The sequence below is a fragment of the Leuresthes tenuis genome, unplaced genomic scaffold, assembly GCF_036924035.1.
Source record: "Leuresthes tenuis unplaced genomic scaffold, fLeuTen1.0.hap1 SCAF_22, whole genome shotgun sequence".
Taxonomy (NCBI): Eukaryota; Metazoa; Chordata; class Actinopteri; order Atheriniformes; family Atherinopsidae; genus Leuresthes; species Leuresthes tenuis.
Genome location: NW_027325376.1, coordinates 11,756,723 through 11,772,518, shown reverse-complemented (window position 1 = coordinate 11,772,518; position 15,796 = coordinate 11,756,723). Strand labels below are relative to the sequence as shown.

At 39.5% G+C, this 15,796-nt stretch overlaps 1 protein-coding gene across 1 annotated transcript; it reads right to left on the bottom strand.

Moving 5' to 3' along the window:
- Positions 1–5,415: 5,415 nt before the first annotated feature.
- Positions 5,416–13,443, bottom strand: syt4 (synaptotagmin IV). The gene is made up of 5 exons (XM_072376778.1): positions 13,126–13,443; positions 10,401–11,017; positions 9,953–10,276; positions 6,832–6,952; positions 5,416–6,422 (listed from the first exon to the last, which is right to left on the bottom strand). Exons 1-5 carry the CDS (start codon positions 13,157–13,159, stop codon positions 6,103–6,105), a joined length of 1,416 nt encoding a protein of 471 aa, XP_072232879.1. The 5' UTR covers positions 13,160–13,443; the 3' UTR covers positions 5,416–6,102.
- Between the last annotated feature and the right edge of the window lie 2,353 nt (positions 13,444–15,796).

Here is a 15,796-nt window from a genome sequence, read left to right as displayed (position 1 = left end):
GCTCATACAAAGATAATGCGACAGAGGCTGAAATACTTTGATAATGTTACATTATTACTGCCTCTCTGGGAAAATTAGGGAACATTGTAACAATATTGTTACAACTGTAAAATATTCAGAATAGGCTAACAGTATTTTGAACATTATAGTTAGAGCCACTCTCCTGGACATGAAATAAACCCCTTCTTAATTACTTCCTAAATCTTTTTCTGCTTTATCTTGAGCTGAATTAGTTTTTAAATCTGACATTTATGCAGATACAGCATATGTATGATTGGTCAATATCAGCCAGGCCTTACATCTTTCAGGTCGTAAAATACAGTCCACACCAGGATACCCCAGAATCTGCAGACTTTCATTCCTGCCTAACACAGGCAGCTGATTAGTGAGTGAGTGAGACTGTCTGCTAATGGGAGTGAAAGCTTACATTTCTAATAAATAGGACTGGCTGCCTTTCACGGATTAATGGTTTGTTCAAATAAAAGTTCCATTCATTTGTCAGCTTGTTGACTGTTGCAAAATAAATTCTAAGAAGTAGAAAAAATCCTTACTATTCTTTTCACCAAATGTTCTACTTTAAAGTACTACTATTAAGCACATAATGTAATTCTCCCAAATGTCGCGCTCATTTACTAATGTCAGCCCTTTTCTCTCAAATGGCACCAACTCCTAAAAAAATTACTTCTCTGTGCACCCTCAACCTGATTAATAGTCAGTCCTCAGTCTCCAGATAATGAGGTAATTAGCATTTGTGTGCGTTATCCTGCGTGTTGTCATGTAAACAGCAGGACTGTAGCAGTTGGTCTTGAATGTCACTTCATGAGCAATGATCAGGGTTATTAGAAATATGATTTAAATCAGTTTTGGATTAAATATGTGAATGTTTATGTAAATGTCTCAGTGGAACTTTAATTGTCTTCCCGGGTGAAGGTCTTCCATCCCTTCCATGCTCACAGTGCACTGGGGACAGATTTCTTCACATAGACAGACTGATGGATGGTTTCACAGTGGGAGCACCCTGGAAAATTACAACTGCTGAAGGAGAGAAAGATGAAATCGCCAAGACTCAGTCTGGACCGAATCTTATAAAGGATGAAGTGGAACTTGGAAACAAACATCAATCTTTATTTCTTATGTCAAAAAAGACCTGTTAGTCACTGTTACCACTGCTATATTGTGCATGCAAAGATTTTTATGAAATTGTGAAGAGAATTAGTGAATAGAAAGGTTGTGGCAAATCCAGAGAGCAGAAATGCAAAAGAAGATGACACATATGGAGACATATGTATGTGCCATTGATTATTGGGGCAAAATGAAGCAGCAAGGACTCAAATCGTTGAAACAACATGCAAGTTGTACAGTGGTGATCACAAAGTTGTTGCATACATATACAACAGAAGCCAGAAAGATCATTGATAACACATTAAAAAATGTTGTGGTTATAGATGGATGTATGTGCGTGTACATGGTTGCAAGTTTTAACATTAGAGTTATGGTATTTTAATTCACATTAGGATCACAAAACATCATATAGCTTAATATTAGTCTGACATTAGTCTGTCATTTTATGTGAAATTTGATAATCAATTTATGTTACTTTTAGAATGATTCAAATGGAAGAAATCCAAAATGGAAATACACATTTTTAATAAAAGAAGATAGATGAAGTACTCCCATATGGCTCCAAAACATCTCTGGCTCTGATAGAAAAAAAATCAACTCAACTTATTTGTTAATAATTCAGTATGGTGTCACTGCCAATATTTATTCCTTTAGACAAATGTACTTTTGGTCAATTTTAGAATTATTACAGAATTACACAGTGAAGAAGCAGCTAAGATACAATTTGAGAAACCAATAGCAGAACTCAGAGACACACTGGCATAACTTAAGCAATTATTTGATTTGAATGGAAGGCATAAGTTGGAGAGGACAGTGTTCTGACTGGCAGGCTGTGGAAAAATGGAAGACTTGAGCTGGTGGCTGGAATGTGACGCTCAAACTAAGCTGAGTGCATTAGACATGCAAAATAGGGAGAGCTATGGGAAGGGTTCAGCTGTAGGCACAGGAGAACAAGAAGCACATATGTTTTTGGCCGCAAGAGAAGGCAATTTTGGCAAGGGTTGACTTTGGAGTTTGCATCTTGCTGGTGAAAAAAAACATGAAAAATGCAAGAAAAGGAAGAGGAAGAAAAAATACCAGCACTAACCTACATTATGTACAATTATGGCATTAATTGCTCTTTGTTATTGTTGTTTGTTTTGTTTTGTTTTGTTTTTTAGAAAGGAAATTCACTGCGTTACACCATAAAAACCTAATTTCATCTTCAAAACATGGTAGTGGAAATGTCATGATTCGGGCCTGTCTGGCTGAATCTGTAACAGAACAGCTTGCTGGGAATTGTAAAAATCACACATATTTAAATCTTTGATCTGAAATATCGTGTCAGGAACTTGTCACAAAAATGAGAGACATTTCACATTAGCGGGGCATCTAGTAATTTAGGAAGAATAAAAGACACTTGTTGACAGAGATTGTCTGTCTGGCTGGAAATTGCATAGAGTGAGAGGTTTGTAAGCATACAATTTAGCTACAAAATAACAGATTATTTTTCTTCCTTATAATTGCTGGCTGACATTATGGTTCACATAAACTTAGGAAAGGTAAAAGAATAAATGATAATCAAAGTTTAAGAGAGAGTAAAAACTGATTGTTTTGGTTTATTTTTCATGTCACGCCATTCTGTACATTCAGTACAATACAGGTTTCTGTTTGAATAATCTGTGGCTCCTTGTGTTTTCACTGTGTAATTGTCATATATCTTGAGTTTCTTCTTTTCCCTAGTTGAGCCCACAAGGACATTTTACTGAAAAGCACTCATTCTGTCCTTTTTAAGCTCAAGACATTGAATCTTTTCTGTATTCTCCTGCTGTAATTACGTTCAGTTCTCAGTTATTCTTTAGCTTCATCATTCCACTTCTTTGCCTTTTCATTATCCTCAAATGACCCTCAAATCCAAACAGCCAGCTGTCTGCCAACCCACACGCATCAGCTATTCACCGACTCATGCCGCCATGTTCCCAAGTAACTTCTCCAATAGGCTGATTTTTCACTGCAGTCTGACTTCATTTCTCAACATCGTGCTTATCACTCTTTACCCTTCTCTCAAGACTGGTCAGGCTCTGTGAGACTTATCATATCTCTTCTCGCCACCAATCAACCTGCACCATCTCTGCACTGTCACTTTGAAGACTGTGCCTATCACTCCCATCAGCAAATGAATGTTTTTGAAGTGGGCCCCTAGTGTATCATGAATACTTAATACATAAAGCTCCAGGCTATTGCCAAATGAACAGATACCATAAAATGTGGTCATTGTAACAAAATGCACCGTTTCAATTCCAAAATTTTATATATTTTGACTCAATAAAAACGCACCTGATACTTACCATGTTAAAAAAATTATTAAATACAATCTCAAATGAAAACCAACACATGATATATTACACAGTGTCATTATCAATTAAACAAATAGTTAGCCAAAAATAAAGTGCTAAAGATTGTTGACAAGTAAAAGACATCCAAGACAGTTTCCAGTTTTCCATGGAGTGGACACCCCTGCATGATCTCGCCAAGGACATACTGTAAAATGCTGTGCAATAGCTACATCTCAGACTATACAGGCCTCAGTTAGCATGTTAAATCTTAAAGTTCATAACATAACAATTAGGAAAAGACTGAACAAATATCGGTTGGAAGCGTTGCAGGAGAGAGCATCTTCTCTCGAGAAAGAACAGCTTGAGTTTGCAAAGTTACATCTGAACAAACAACAATACTTTGTGCTGATGAAACCAATGGTCATAATAGTCAGAGTCACGTTTGGTGAAAACCAAACAGAGCATATGAGCACAAACCCTTCATAGCAACTGTCATGCATGGTGGTGGAGAGGTCAGGATTTGGGCTTGTTTTGCAGCCACAGGACACCTTGCTGTTAGTGAGTCGACGGTTCACATGACCGGACATGTTCTTTCACTGCTTTCTTCTTAAAATTGAATTGACCTTACTGCTACTGATTTCAGGAAATTGCTTACAAATGAGTTCATGTGAATCAGACTGTACTGAGGCCAGACAGCGTTCAATTTTGCATCACTAAAGTTACTCTTTGGTTTGATCCCATGAGATCAACTGCCACTGGGCCAACTGTCAAGGGGTAGACACATATAAACACACTCATTATGCATGCTACTACAATGTTGCGTACATCATTCACTTACTTCCAGTAGTCGTTGCCACTGTCTTAGTTGTGGACCAGTTACGGAATGACTTTGAAATCCTAAAGAGTTCATATGTATGTCTACATGTTTGTGTGAAGATTCTATTAAAACAACTGAGTTGTTCAGAAAGACAAGGTCTCAGTTCCTGCCCTGCCAGGGATGCTCTAAAATCAGCATGTCAACAGTTATTGTTGCTATTGTTTTGGGTGTAATGCAACTGACATTTGATATCAACAGAGAACCTCTTGGTACAGATGTACTCTTTAAGGGTGCATTAAACCTCTCCACCATCGGGATAATAACTTGACGGACTATAAGAGCAGCTGAAAATGTAAAAAAGTGTGAGAAATGCCACATAATGCACAGGTCTAATTTATTGCATCAAAGGATGATGGTCAATCAAATTTTAAAATAGAAACCAACCCCAGAGAGTGGTCTCCTAGGTCAGAAACAGTGAGTAAGAACAAAGTGAGAGAACATCCTGTTCCTCCAGAGGCTTCACCACGTAGCTAACATACCTGATGCAATTCAGGGTAAGTCTATGACTTAGAAGAGGTCAGGACTGAGACAAAATACATGGATATCATTAAACTAATTTGGAAAGAGAGAAAAAAGAAAGATCGCATGCTGAGGCAGCTGTCCTCTCCCTGAACCACTTAACTGATATTAAATTCATCCTAAAGCACTTTCCCACTCAGCGGTTATTACGTCATCGGACATGGAAAGGGGCCCAATGATGTCACTCTTTGGGATGACGGGCTATCACAACTGTGCAGAATATAAGTTTAAAAAGGAACAAAATTCTCTTCTAGTAGTGGTATTTTTGAACGCACTCTTACATACACACACACACCAGCAAAACACATCACAGGTAGTCATGCGAAAGAAAACTTCAAACTCTTTTTTTTTCTCAGAGCTTGCCGTATTTTATAGTAAGGTACATTTACACATCAGCTGTCTTTGTGCTCACAGTAACGGGGACAAAACACCTACAGTAAACATTATGTGGGTCACATATCACACCCACACTCTCTTGCAGCTGTGTCAGCACAAACACTCTCTTCTCGAAAGACACAAACACACGCACAAAGATGCATCCACAGTCACTGTCCCCAGTGCACTCAACTGTCTGTTCCAGTCTGTTCTCAACCCACCTAATTTAGGCTTTTATTTCATTGAAGTCATAACATATGAAATACCACTTATACTTACAAAACAAGGTTCAACAAACCAACCAGAAGAGTACAAATCAATGTAACATAAATAAAAAACAATGTACATATTTAAGAGGAAATCACTGCATTATAAAATAAACTTTAATAATCCACATTTTTTACAGCGTTGTCAGATGTGGCTCAGTCCGGTTTTCATACAATGGTCTATAGGTTACTATCTATAGGAGGAAGAGCTGAAGAAAGAGCAGAAGAAGAAAAGAAGAGTAATAGCGACATTTAAGAAATTCTGCACTGCACACGTTTACAGCGACAATTGGTTGTTGCCATGGAGATGATATTACCAGGTGATTCTCAGTGACAGTCTTTGGGATTGTTTAAAGCTATGGGGCTACAATCGTCATGCCCCGCCCTCCAACTGAACCCCAATAACTTCAAAGATAAGTGCGTTAATGATTGACTGAATGATGACATCGCTTGAAATGATCCTCTCCAGTACATCTAAAGTCCCCTCCCCTTTTTTCCCTCCCCACCTCATTTAAAGTCCAATGGGTACTGGCCAGCAGGACATCTGATCCCACCCTTCCTCATTCCATCCCTTTCGTGGTTCACCAGTTCAAATATGGATGACAGACTCCACAAACACTCCAGCTTTCTAATCCTCAGACATGGTGTGCCACTTGGCGATCTGGCGACGCGGGTGGTCGCAGATCTCCCTCCAGTGCTCGCCGGGAGTTCCCGCTGCTGATGTGCCCAGCACCAGGTGGCCCATAACAGTGTTGGGGCTGCGTGAATTGCCCGTGTCTGAGTCCATCAGCATCAACTCCACACTGGTGTCCCTCAGACCCTCTTCAGAGGGCAGATCAAAGACAAAGAGCTCATTAAAGACCGGGTTGGGAGAGCACTTCTTCACGTGGGTCTTCTTCTTACATACACGCTTCTTTCCATGATACATGTTCAGCTTGACGTACAGATCTATAGAAGAGGAATGACAAAAGCAAATGAAAGAAAAAAATAAGGAGAAGCATAAAAAGGTGAATATGCATCATTGCAGCAGTTGCCGAGTGGCATATCATTCCTAAGCCAGATCAATACAGCAATCAATAGAGCAGAAGTGATGAATGTTAGTGATGAGGACAGAAAGGCTGGCTGTGTAAACACTCTGTGTATGTATGTGTGCACTTGTCACTAAAGTGCTCTCAATCACATCCTGATCAGATTACTTTGGTACAGTGACGGTGTCATTAAGCCAACTATCACATCATCTAAAGTATAAGGGGCTGCATGGCAGGAAGAGCAAAACAATTTTGTGAAAGGAAGTGTCAACACAGACACATTTGTGTCTGCTACAATCCAGTTGACTGCATTCTAAAGGTCTAAGTACCTGTGGGTCCATTGTTTTCAGTCTTGGGCAGGTGGCGAGCTTTGAGGACAACCACAGTCAGGGTGTTGGTGGTGGACTGGTAACACAGGGAGAGCAGTAAATCCCCACGTCCCGAGGACTTCTGTGGAGAAATGGCGAATGAATGAAAAAGACAAGGTGGTGAGTTGTGTGAGCAGACAGAGAGGAGGGGTCTTTTTAGTTATTATGTTCTAAACAAAACATTTCTAGCAAAAGATCAAACAAGCCCCAATGTTCTTTTAAGTTTAAGGCAGCAGTTTCCTTAGTGAGGGTTTGTATTCAAGAGTATGTTGTCAGACCCAATATGGGAGGTCTGGTTTTGTGGTTTAATCATGCCCTTGTTTTAATGAGCTTAGTAGCAGTGTTTGTGTACTTCTACCAGTAATAAAGGGGGTCATATGTCTCTGCCACTGTAATTTTGTTGGTCAAAAGCTAAAAAGTTTGGAAACCCTGTTTTAGGGTGAACCCACCCAGCCTTTTTCTAACGAAAAATATAACAAGACGGCATCTTGCCCTGTATTTTAACCCTTACCCTAACCATTTGACATTTTAAGAGTAAAAAGACACACTGAAAGTATGGAATGTATGGAGCTGCCGCACAAAAGTCAGAAGTATAATGCTATTTATACACTTTCCAAGATCATGTTGATTTTGGAGAACCCTGTTTGGAAGTTTGGAAAACCTTCTGAGGGCCAGAGAACAGCCATAATCTATTCCTCAACAGAGTTTTCACTTTGTTACTGCTCCACATACATACACCTGCATCCACACCCAAGGAGCTGCTGCCAAGGATGCTGTGATTACACCGAATAGGATCTCCTAACCCTGCTCATGATTGCTATCGCAATGAGCACAAGCACAAAGACAACTTCTAGCCCTGACCTTATATTCAGATCTCACAATACAGACTGCTTACTATGCTGTGTTGATTCCATGAACCACTGTGTGCTAACACTTACCCACACAAAGCAGTGAGAGAAAATCTATGTCATACAGACAAAGAGAGCCACCACCCCGTTTGCTAAGGACCTCATCTTACCTAGTTAAACCAACATGGGAATACAGAATACTATATATAACACTGAACAAACTATTCTGTTTACTCTGCAACCCTTTGTATGACATAAAATCACATCATCAGTCCAAGGAAATAAGTTATTTGCATGTAAAATTTTTATGCAGCAAAACCAGTGCAATACATTCTCTTCTGCTTGATATAATGGATTAATTTCTTCCTCTTTTCACTTGCTTCATAATATCGATCCAGGAAGTCCAGAAATCCTCTGCAAAGAATTACAATGGATTCTAAAACTAATTTTCAATTAACTGCATAAACGAAAAAAAAAAGAAAGAACGGTTCAGATTTTCATCATAGGGTTAATGAGAATTTTCTTTTCTGGAACATAAATGAGAACTGGAACTGAAAAAAAAAAACTTTCATTACAGCATGGGGAGTGCAGAGGAGAAGTTAAGAAATATTATCCTGTCTATGGTAAAAGAAATGAATAAATATGGAGAGTTCAGTGGGGAAGAAATTAACCTTTTATATTTCTCAGATTCTGACTTCCATTTACTCCTCTGGTGCACTATATCGTATTTAAAGACCATTAAAGATATTACAGATAGGTCATGTTCCTCCGGGGAATTTGACTGAACATATCTATTCCCACCAAGTGGGCATAGAGCTTGCAACTTAGCAGGACTCTACAGAGTACAATATCAGCCCAGAAATCTATAATTACATTGATATCGTCTCACATTCCATCTGCAAGCTGAGAGACCCTCATGTATGGCCAAACCTTTTGGTACCATTCTGTATACTGGATCACAAGATAAAGCTGTAGATAGAGGCTTACGCAAAACTGAGAAACATTATCATAGTTCAGTCTAATGCATTAGGATGAACTACTGACACACTGCAAAAATTGGTGTTTTATATAGCACATTAAATGGAGCCTTTTCTCTGCAGCTGCTCTCATAACTACAGTGCATGACATTCCTCTGAAAGGAAGAAGGTCCATACTGACAATGAAGCACCACACATTTGTGGTCCTTGCAGATTCCAGAAAGAGCCAGTCTGAAGCATAAAGCTATTGATTCCGTGCCAACACATCTATAGTGGAGTGGGTGTGGATGTCATGTTGTCCACTCAGTACACTGCTGGGAAGGAAATTTAAACATAACCTAAGGGACTAATTATTGTTTTTCAGAATGGGTTCCCTATCATTTAGTTTCTTAATCATCAGATGGAGTTTCATTTATAAAGATAAATATATCATTGTGAACTTGATTGTATGGCATGAACCTTTAGGGAAACACGTTGACTTCTATGTCAGAAACAAAAGTTAATCATAAATATTACTTGAGAAATAGAAAGAATTAGAAAACAAAAAAGTATCCAAACTCTGAGCAGTGCATTTTAGCACGGCCCCAGACCACAGTATCATGTAACGTTGCAACAGATCTCAGCTCTGACTCCACAGAGAGATGCACTTCCTGTGTGCTTTCTCATTTTACTTAATTTAACATTAACCTTTTTCTTACTAAACAGGAGACACATACAAGGAAATCCTCCAATGTGTTTGTATGTGTTAATATAACATTCACACTCCCAGATCTTAATCTAAGATAGGGCTCTTGTAATTAAGAGTGAAATATATTTTATTAGTAATATTTTAAGGGGAATATTCTAGGACACATTTGAATGATTTGGATTTAGCTCTGATCTATGTATCATTGTATTAGTAAATGAAGATGACTTTGAGAATGATTATGAACTGATCGATATGGTTATAGTGCTTTAAGAATCTAGTGATGCAGGTGTTGATATCATACTGAGACAAATGCTGAATCAGTACTGGAGTAAGTTTAGACTTCAAATGGATTTTATGGTGTATATAAATTTAGTTCCAAAGAACAACCGGGAGGAACTCAACTAAGAGTGGGGATGATATTGCCAAGTTTCTTGAATTACTTAATGGCTTTCTGTGTAATTTTGTTAACAAACAGACAAAATACAAAAGACAAACAACCTCCTTGGCTCTGCTATGGCAGAGAAATGATCAAATCAAACTGAGAGTTTATGTTATGTTGCAGATCTTACCTTGAGATTCCTCTTGATAATCTCTCGGCTCATTAGAACACGTCCCTCTGACAAGTCGATCCCAGACAAGGGTACAAGGGTCTCTCCAATGACCTCATCACGAGAGAATCGATCAAAACTCAGTACCATGAAGTGAAGGGCCAACTCAGACACCCGGGTCAGTGGGATCCCATAGAAGCTGAAGGTCTCATCAAAGGTGGGGTCCAAAGTCTTCCGCAGAACTCGAGTCTTCACCCTGTGCTTTTTCTCTGGCAGGAGGGTCAGCTTGATGTAAGGGTCAGAAGTGAGTGACTGTTCATCAGTTGGGGTTAGACCATGGGCCTCCTGGATCAAAAAGGCAAATAGATCAAGAAGAGAACATTTCATTAAAACATTTTTATATATTTGTCAAAAACTGATTACAAAGACTAGAAACACATCTCATTAGCATCATAAACATAGACAGTACCTTGATATTGACAATGAACGCTTTCCTCTCTGGTTGGTATTCAAGGGAGAAGTGGAGGGTCCCTAGGCCACCCTCCTTCTCCTCTCCCTGGGGCCTGTCAATAGCTGGGGTGGGCGCCTGGCTGGAGAGGGTGCTGGTTGGTGAAGGGAGGTCACGACGGTCCATCACACCTGGTTGGGTGAATCCCGCATGGGGAGAGAGCAGCTCCAGGTCAGGGGAGCTCCGCAGCTTCTGGTGATGATGATGAAAAGGTTTGGTAGTAAAGTTGCCATTCAGATCCCGCTTCTCAAGATCCAGATGCAGAGCCGATCTAGAACCATTTGGACTTGATGCCAGTTTAGTGGTGCCAGACGGACTCATTGGCGTGGTGTGGCAGTTTCCATTGACATCAGTTTTACTGGTATCATTAGTTGTTGAGGTGGCAGGCGCTGCAAATTTCTTCTTTCCACTGAGGCTTTCTGGGTAGATGTCGACCCCTTTAAGCATGTGCACAAACTTGTAGGGAGGTGTCTTCTGGGACTTGGTGTTTTTGCGCTGGCAACAGATCCAAGCGAAGGCTGATGCAGTGAAGACGAGACCAAAAACACTCACCACAGCAACACCTACTGGCACTGCCACTGTGGAGAAGGACAGGGAGAAAGGAGGGGGCAAGGGAGGGAATGTGTGTGAGTGAGACGGGGAAAAAATAAGTTTTATAAAAAAAATACTACTTTTTACAAGATTAAGGAACAAGCGACTGCAAAATAAGCACTCATGAAATGATAACTTCAACAGATTGTGTTGCTGTACTGAGACAACTGAATCCATTTTGTATTTCTGACTGACGCAGGCTTGACTCAGAGGGAGATGAAAACAACGCAGTCTGCTCAACCCAATTAAGTGTTTATATTCCAAACATGGTCACAGTATATGAACATGAAACAGCTGTCGTTAGGGAACAACTGCTGGGAAAACTACATGCTGTAATATCTTTAGTGACAGGTTGATTTATTTATGAGCAACTGCCAAAAAATATCTGTGCTCAGATGATTTAACAATTATTAGGAGAGCAAGGACCATGAAGACCACATGCTGTGCCATTTTTTAAACACTTCAAAGTTTTTAAAAACTTCACAACCATCATAGTTGATACAGAGAGCTAAAAGCTTGTGTAATATAGTAAAATAGATATGTTGCTCAAGTGTTTTGTGCAAATCACTCTGGTCCTCCATGTCTTTGTGTGCATGTTAGGTAATTGTGACATCAGCAAAACCAGTTAAATCGCCTCTAGATGTCTGATGAGCGCTTTTGTACTTGTATGCAATTATACTAATTTATATTCCTCCCAAATGAACAGCAGGGGAATATTAGCTCAGAACATTAGAAAAAATGGTCACCACTTTTTATTCCAGTACCTCAGTAACAACTATAGTGGACCTAATGCCTGTCATTAGCACTCGTGCCTCATTTAGTATCACTGAAGAGACATTGCAGGGATATTTTCTGTGAAGGCTTTAGGTCTTTGTTTTGTTGTGCTGTGACTGTGACTCAACAGCTATCATGCCATCTGTTCATGCATCCAGATTTAATAGGTTTAGTCCAAAAAAGAAATGCAGACAGTTTCCTGCAATTAAGAGGGTGACTAAGAGGAAAAGGACTTAAATTAACCCATAAAGAGACAAGGTGGATGTGCGGGCGGGGGCAGGAAGGTGGGGTGGGGGGGTGGGGTCAAATCCCTTTTTCATCTGGTCAAATCAGTTAGATCAGTTAGATCATTATTCATGCTCTCCTCGCATAATAGGCTTTATGCCATGGTTATTGAGATGTAGATGTGTGTTAACACACATCAAACTAGATCATTTTTAATTATTTTCATTATTAAAATACAAATGTATCGTTATTACATACTGCATTTGTTGCTGTTGTCCATCTTTTAAAGCGAAAATCAAATTACTTTAATTATCCCACTGAGGATAAATGAATGAACGAGCATGTATCTCTTTAGGTTTATATACAAGCTAATCTTACAGAAGGGACAAGCTATCATTCAGCTCTTTGCTGTGTGTGAGCAATATGAGGAACGTTAATCTCAGTTTGAGATCACAGCTTGTACATAATGTTTTCTCCCTTTTTGCTCATCAATATTTCAGTCTAATGTCCTGGGTGGAATTGTTTTCAAGGCTGTAAGAAAAGACAGATGGATGAGGCAACGGGAGGGCTGTAAGGGGGCCGCTGAACCGAGAGAACATCAAAAAAAAATTGTAAATAGATTTTTTTTTAAAGCCGGTGCTTTCCAGGCTTTTCTTGAATTAAAATCAAGTTAGTTTAGTGACTATTCAAATTAGAAATTCAGTTTGTTTGATATGACTATCGCAGGAATCATGGCTTTGTCCCCCACCCTTCCGGCTAGTTTCCCAATAATTAATTGTCGCCCTTTGGATCGATGCAAAATGGAGGCTGGAAGTCTTCCCAAACACGTTGGGTTTGTTGTCCAGAAAAGAAGCGCACAGAACAATGCAGTCACTTTTTTTCCCCACAAACGTGGCAGCTATTTACACAAGTTTAAAGAATTTATTAAAAACATTCAGAGAGTTGGTTAAATTATTGAGCAAACCCTATTCACGAGTCATGAGTAATGTATGTGCCGTAACACCAGAAAGCTCACGTATTTCTACCTAGCTCCCCCCCCCTCTTTCAAATGTCATCGTAACACAGGCTGAACCGCGGATATTTAGTTTGGACTCACCGGCCTGAGCGTCGTCCTCCATCATTGGAGCCATGATCACTGTCCAAGGTGCTGAAGAAGTCCGTTTGCTTCCTCACTGAGCACTCTTATTCACGGCGAGATCGATCTCCTGCGAGCGAGGTGTTGGGTATTTCCACAAAATCTCAGTGTGATGCTGTTTAATAATATAAAGGATTTTTACACGGCTTAAATAATGCAAAAAAAACGACCTCGCTTTCCCACAGAAAAGGAATGTAGGGATGCTATGCTCCCACCCTGCTGTTGTTACTCTGTGATGCTCAAGAGTGTTTCAGAAACGGCAACACCCCTCTCTCTCTCTTTTTCTTTCTGCTTGTTTTCTAAATCTCTCTCCTACCCCCCTCTTAACACCCCCCCCCCCCCCCCCCCCCCCCCCCCCCCTCCGACAAACGCTGAGCTCATCCGTGCTGACGCAGTGGTGACGGAGGCTGGCCGAGAATCAGGACCTCAGTGAAGCAGCACAACAAGCCTACCAATTTCCTTGATTGATTCGTAGGGAATGAACACAGTTAGTGCGTATCTGCATCTTGTATGTGTGCGCGTGTGTGGTTGTTAATTAGTATTTGCACGTATACAAGTGTGATTGATAAGACTGACGAATGGGTCTGTTGGCCCTGTCGTTCCTTAAAGTTCATATTTGGCTGACAGTATGCCAGTTCGTCTTTATGAAGACATTTCCTGTAATTTAGTAGTATCTAAAATAACAGCTGAGCACAGGAGTTTTGTGTTTTGTATGTGCAATCTTCCAGAACATCTGAATAACCAGCAACATTCAAGACAATGGAGTACAACGTGTTGCCTAATTTATATTTCATGAGCACATAAAAGTCCAGATAAGCAAACAAGGGTCATGTTCATTTACTGTATCCCATAGTGGGATAGAAAATAACAAATAGCTTAAGTAAGACAGCGTACAGTGATTCACTGTCAACTGATTCTGAATAACCAACGTGGTTAACATCTAATTTAGTGAAATCCTGACCCCTGGTGTCAGTAGCAAAGCATACAGTTTCATTGAAACCGCAGAAAAAGAGAAAAATATTGCAACTGCTTTTGTAAGCACGGTCATTTAGGAATTATATTTGCTGAAATGTTTTTTCAGTGTCCAAGCTCAAATATAAATCTGAGCTTGGACACTGAGTTAAAACTAACGAAGTGTTGTCACATACATAAACACATATAACTATAGTAAGTAGCCCACCAGTGTACAGTTTTGACTTGGGCAGATATTCAAAGCTTTAAAACTACTTTGCCTTCTTACAGTTGCTTAAGTATGATTGGAAGTTGCATTTTGTTCATGTCTGTTTCCAAGTTTTTCCACAGTCATCATCTAATTGATTAAAAAACGTGAGCATGATTACAAGTAAAGTGATGAGAAAAACTCAGACATTGTAAGAGCCACTTCGAAACACTGAACATTTCAGTTTATATCAAAATCCAGTTGTTGCTTTATTATTTTTTTGTCTATTTATCAAAGTACCAAAACCTATACACTGAAATGTGTCCCTATTGGTCTGGTATATTTACCTGGCTGATAATCTACCATCAGCAAGGTGATGCTTGTACCAAATATTTCCCATTTGCTAAGCTTTTGTCTACATTTGTCTACTATCCAGAGAAAGCAGCTATTCTTATGTTATTCTTATCTCTTCCTCCTGGTGGCTTTTCAGTCAATTGCAGGTTTGTTTCCAGCTGCTGGCCAATACTCTTTGCTGCCCTCTGGCGTAGAAACTCAAAAAGTGTTATTTCCCTTGCTGGGTTCATGTTCAGAGAACAGCTCCGTCTGTCATGAGGGAGTGACGATGGAAGACCCAACTTCCCAGCAGGAAGCAGGCAGATTGGGACAGTAAATGATTTATTTTAAAGCTAATTAACACAAATCACTGCAATTACAAAAGATCCAACACACTTAAAAATAAAGCAAACTAGATACTAGATGTATAGCAAAAATGCAGGACTTGCTGACATGAGGGAGATACAAAGTTCCAGAAATGGACAAATGAGACCAAGGAGTTTTTTGGGGTTTTTTTACCAACGGAGAAAATTGCCAACAAAAGGCAGGTGATGGCGCATAAATCTGAGTTTTTTCTCTTATCATTTATATGTCAGCCCTCCCTTAAATGGGGTATGATAATACTGTTGGCAGATTCATGTAATAAATAAACAGTTACAATCTATTGACTTCTCATTTAACAGTTTATTCATCTTTGTGCTGCATTGTTTAATCTCACAGATGGTTTTATTCAGAACAGCAACTTTTCTTTGTGAATCAAGCTCTAATGTCCAATCTAAATATTATCTATGAATGGGCAATGCCAGGCTGGTAAGTTGGTCGCCCATGTACTGTGGAGAGATGAAACTTGTGCTGATCCTAACACTGCAGCATTGCTTTTCATGTTAAAAAGATAAGTAAGCCTCTGTAATTCATGTATTCATTTTCAATAGTCTATGGCTGTGATATTGAATAGTTTCCTATTTGTTGTTGTTGTTGTATTTTCCAATTCTATAGGCCCAGAAGACATGTTTGAATTACAAAACATTTGGTCTTTATAGTCGGTTAATATTTTAACCACATTCCCGCGTCTGTCTCAAACACTTCTGCTTCTGGATCTCACAGACAGCGCAAAGCACAGAGAGTGGGGCCTCTGCTTAT

Coding starts and splice junctions, on each gene's coding strand:
- syt4 (XM_072376778.1), bottom strand. CDS start 13,159: ATGGCTCCAATGATGGAGGACGACGCTCAGGCCG. Junction 11,018..13,125: donor GGAGGACGACGCTCAGGCCG/GTGAGTCCAAAC, acceptor CCTTCTCCACAG/TGGCAGTGCCAGTAGGTGTT. Junction 6,423..6,831: donor TGAAAACAATGGACCCACAG/GTACTTAGACCT, acceptor CCTCTTCTATAG/ATCTGTACGTCAAGCTGAAC.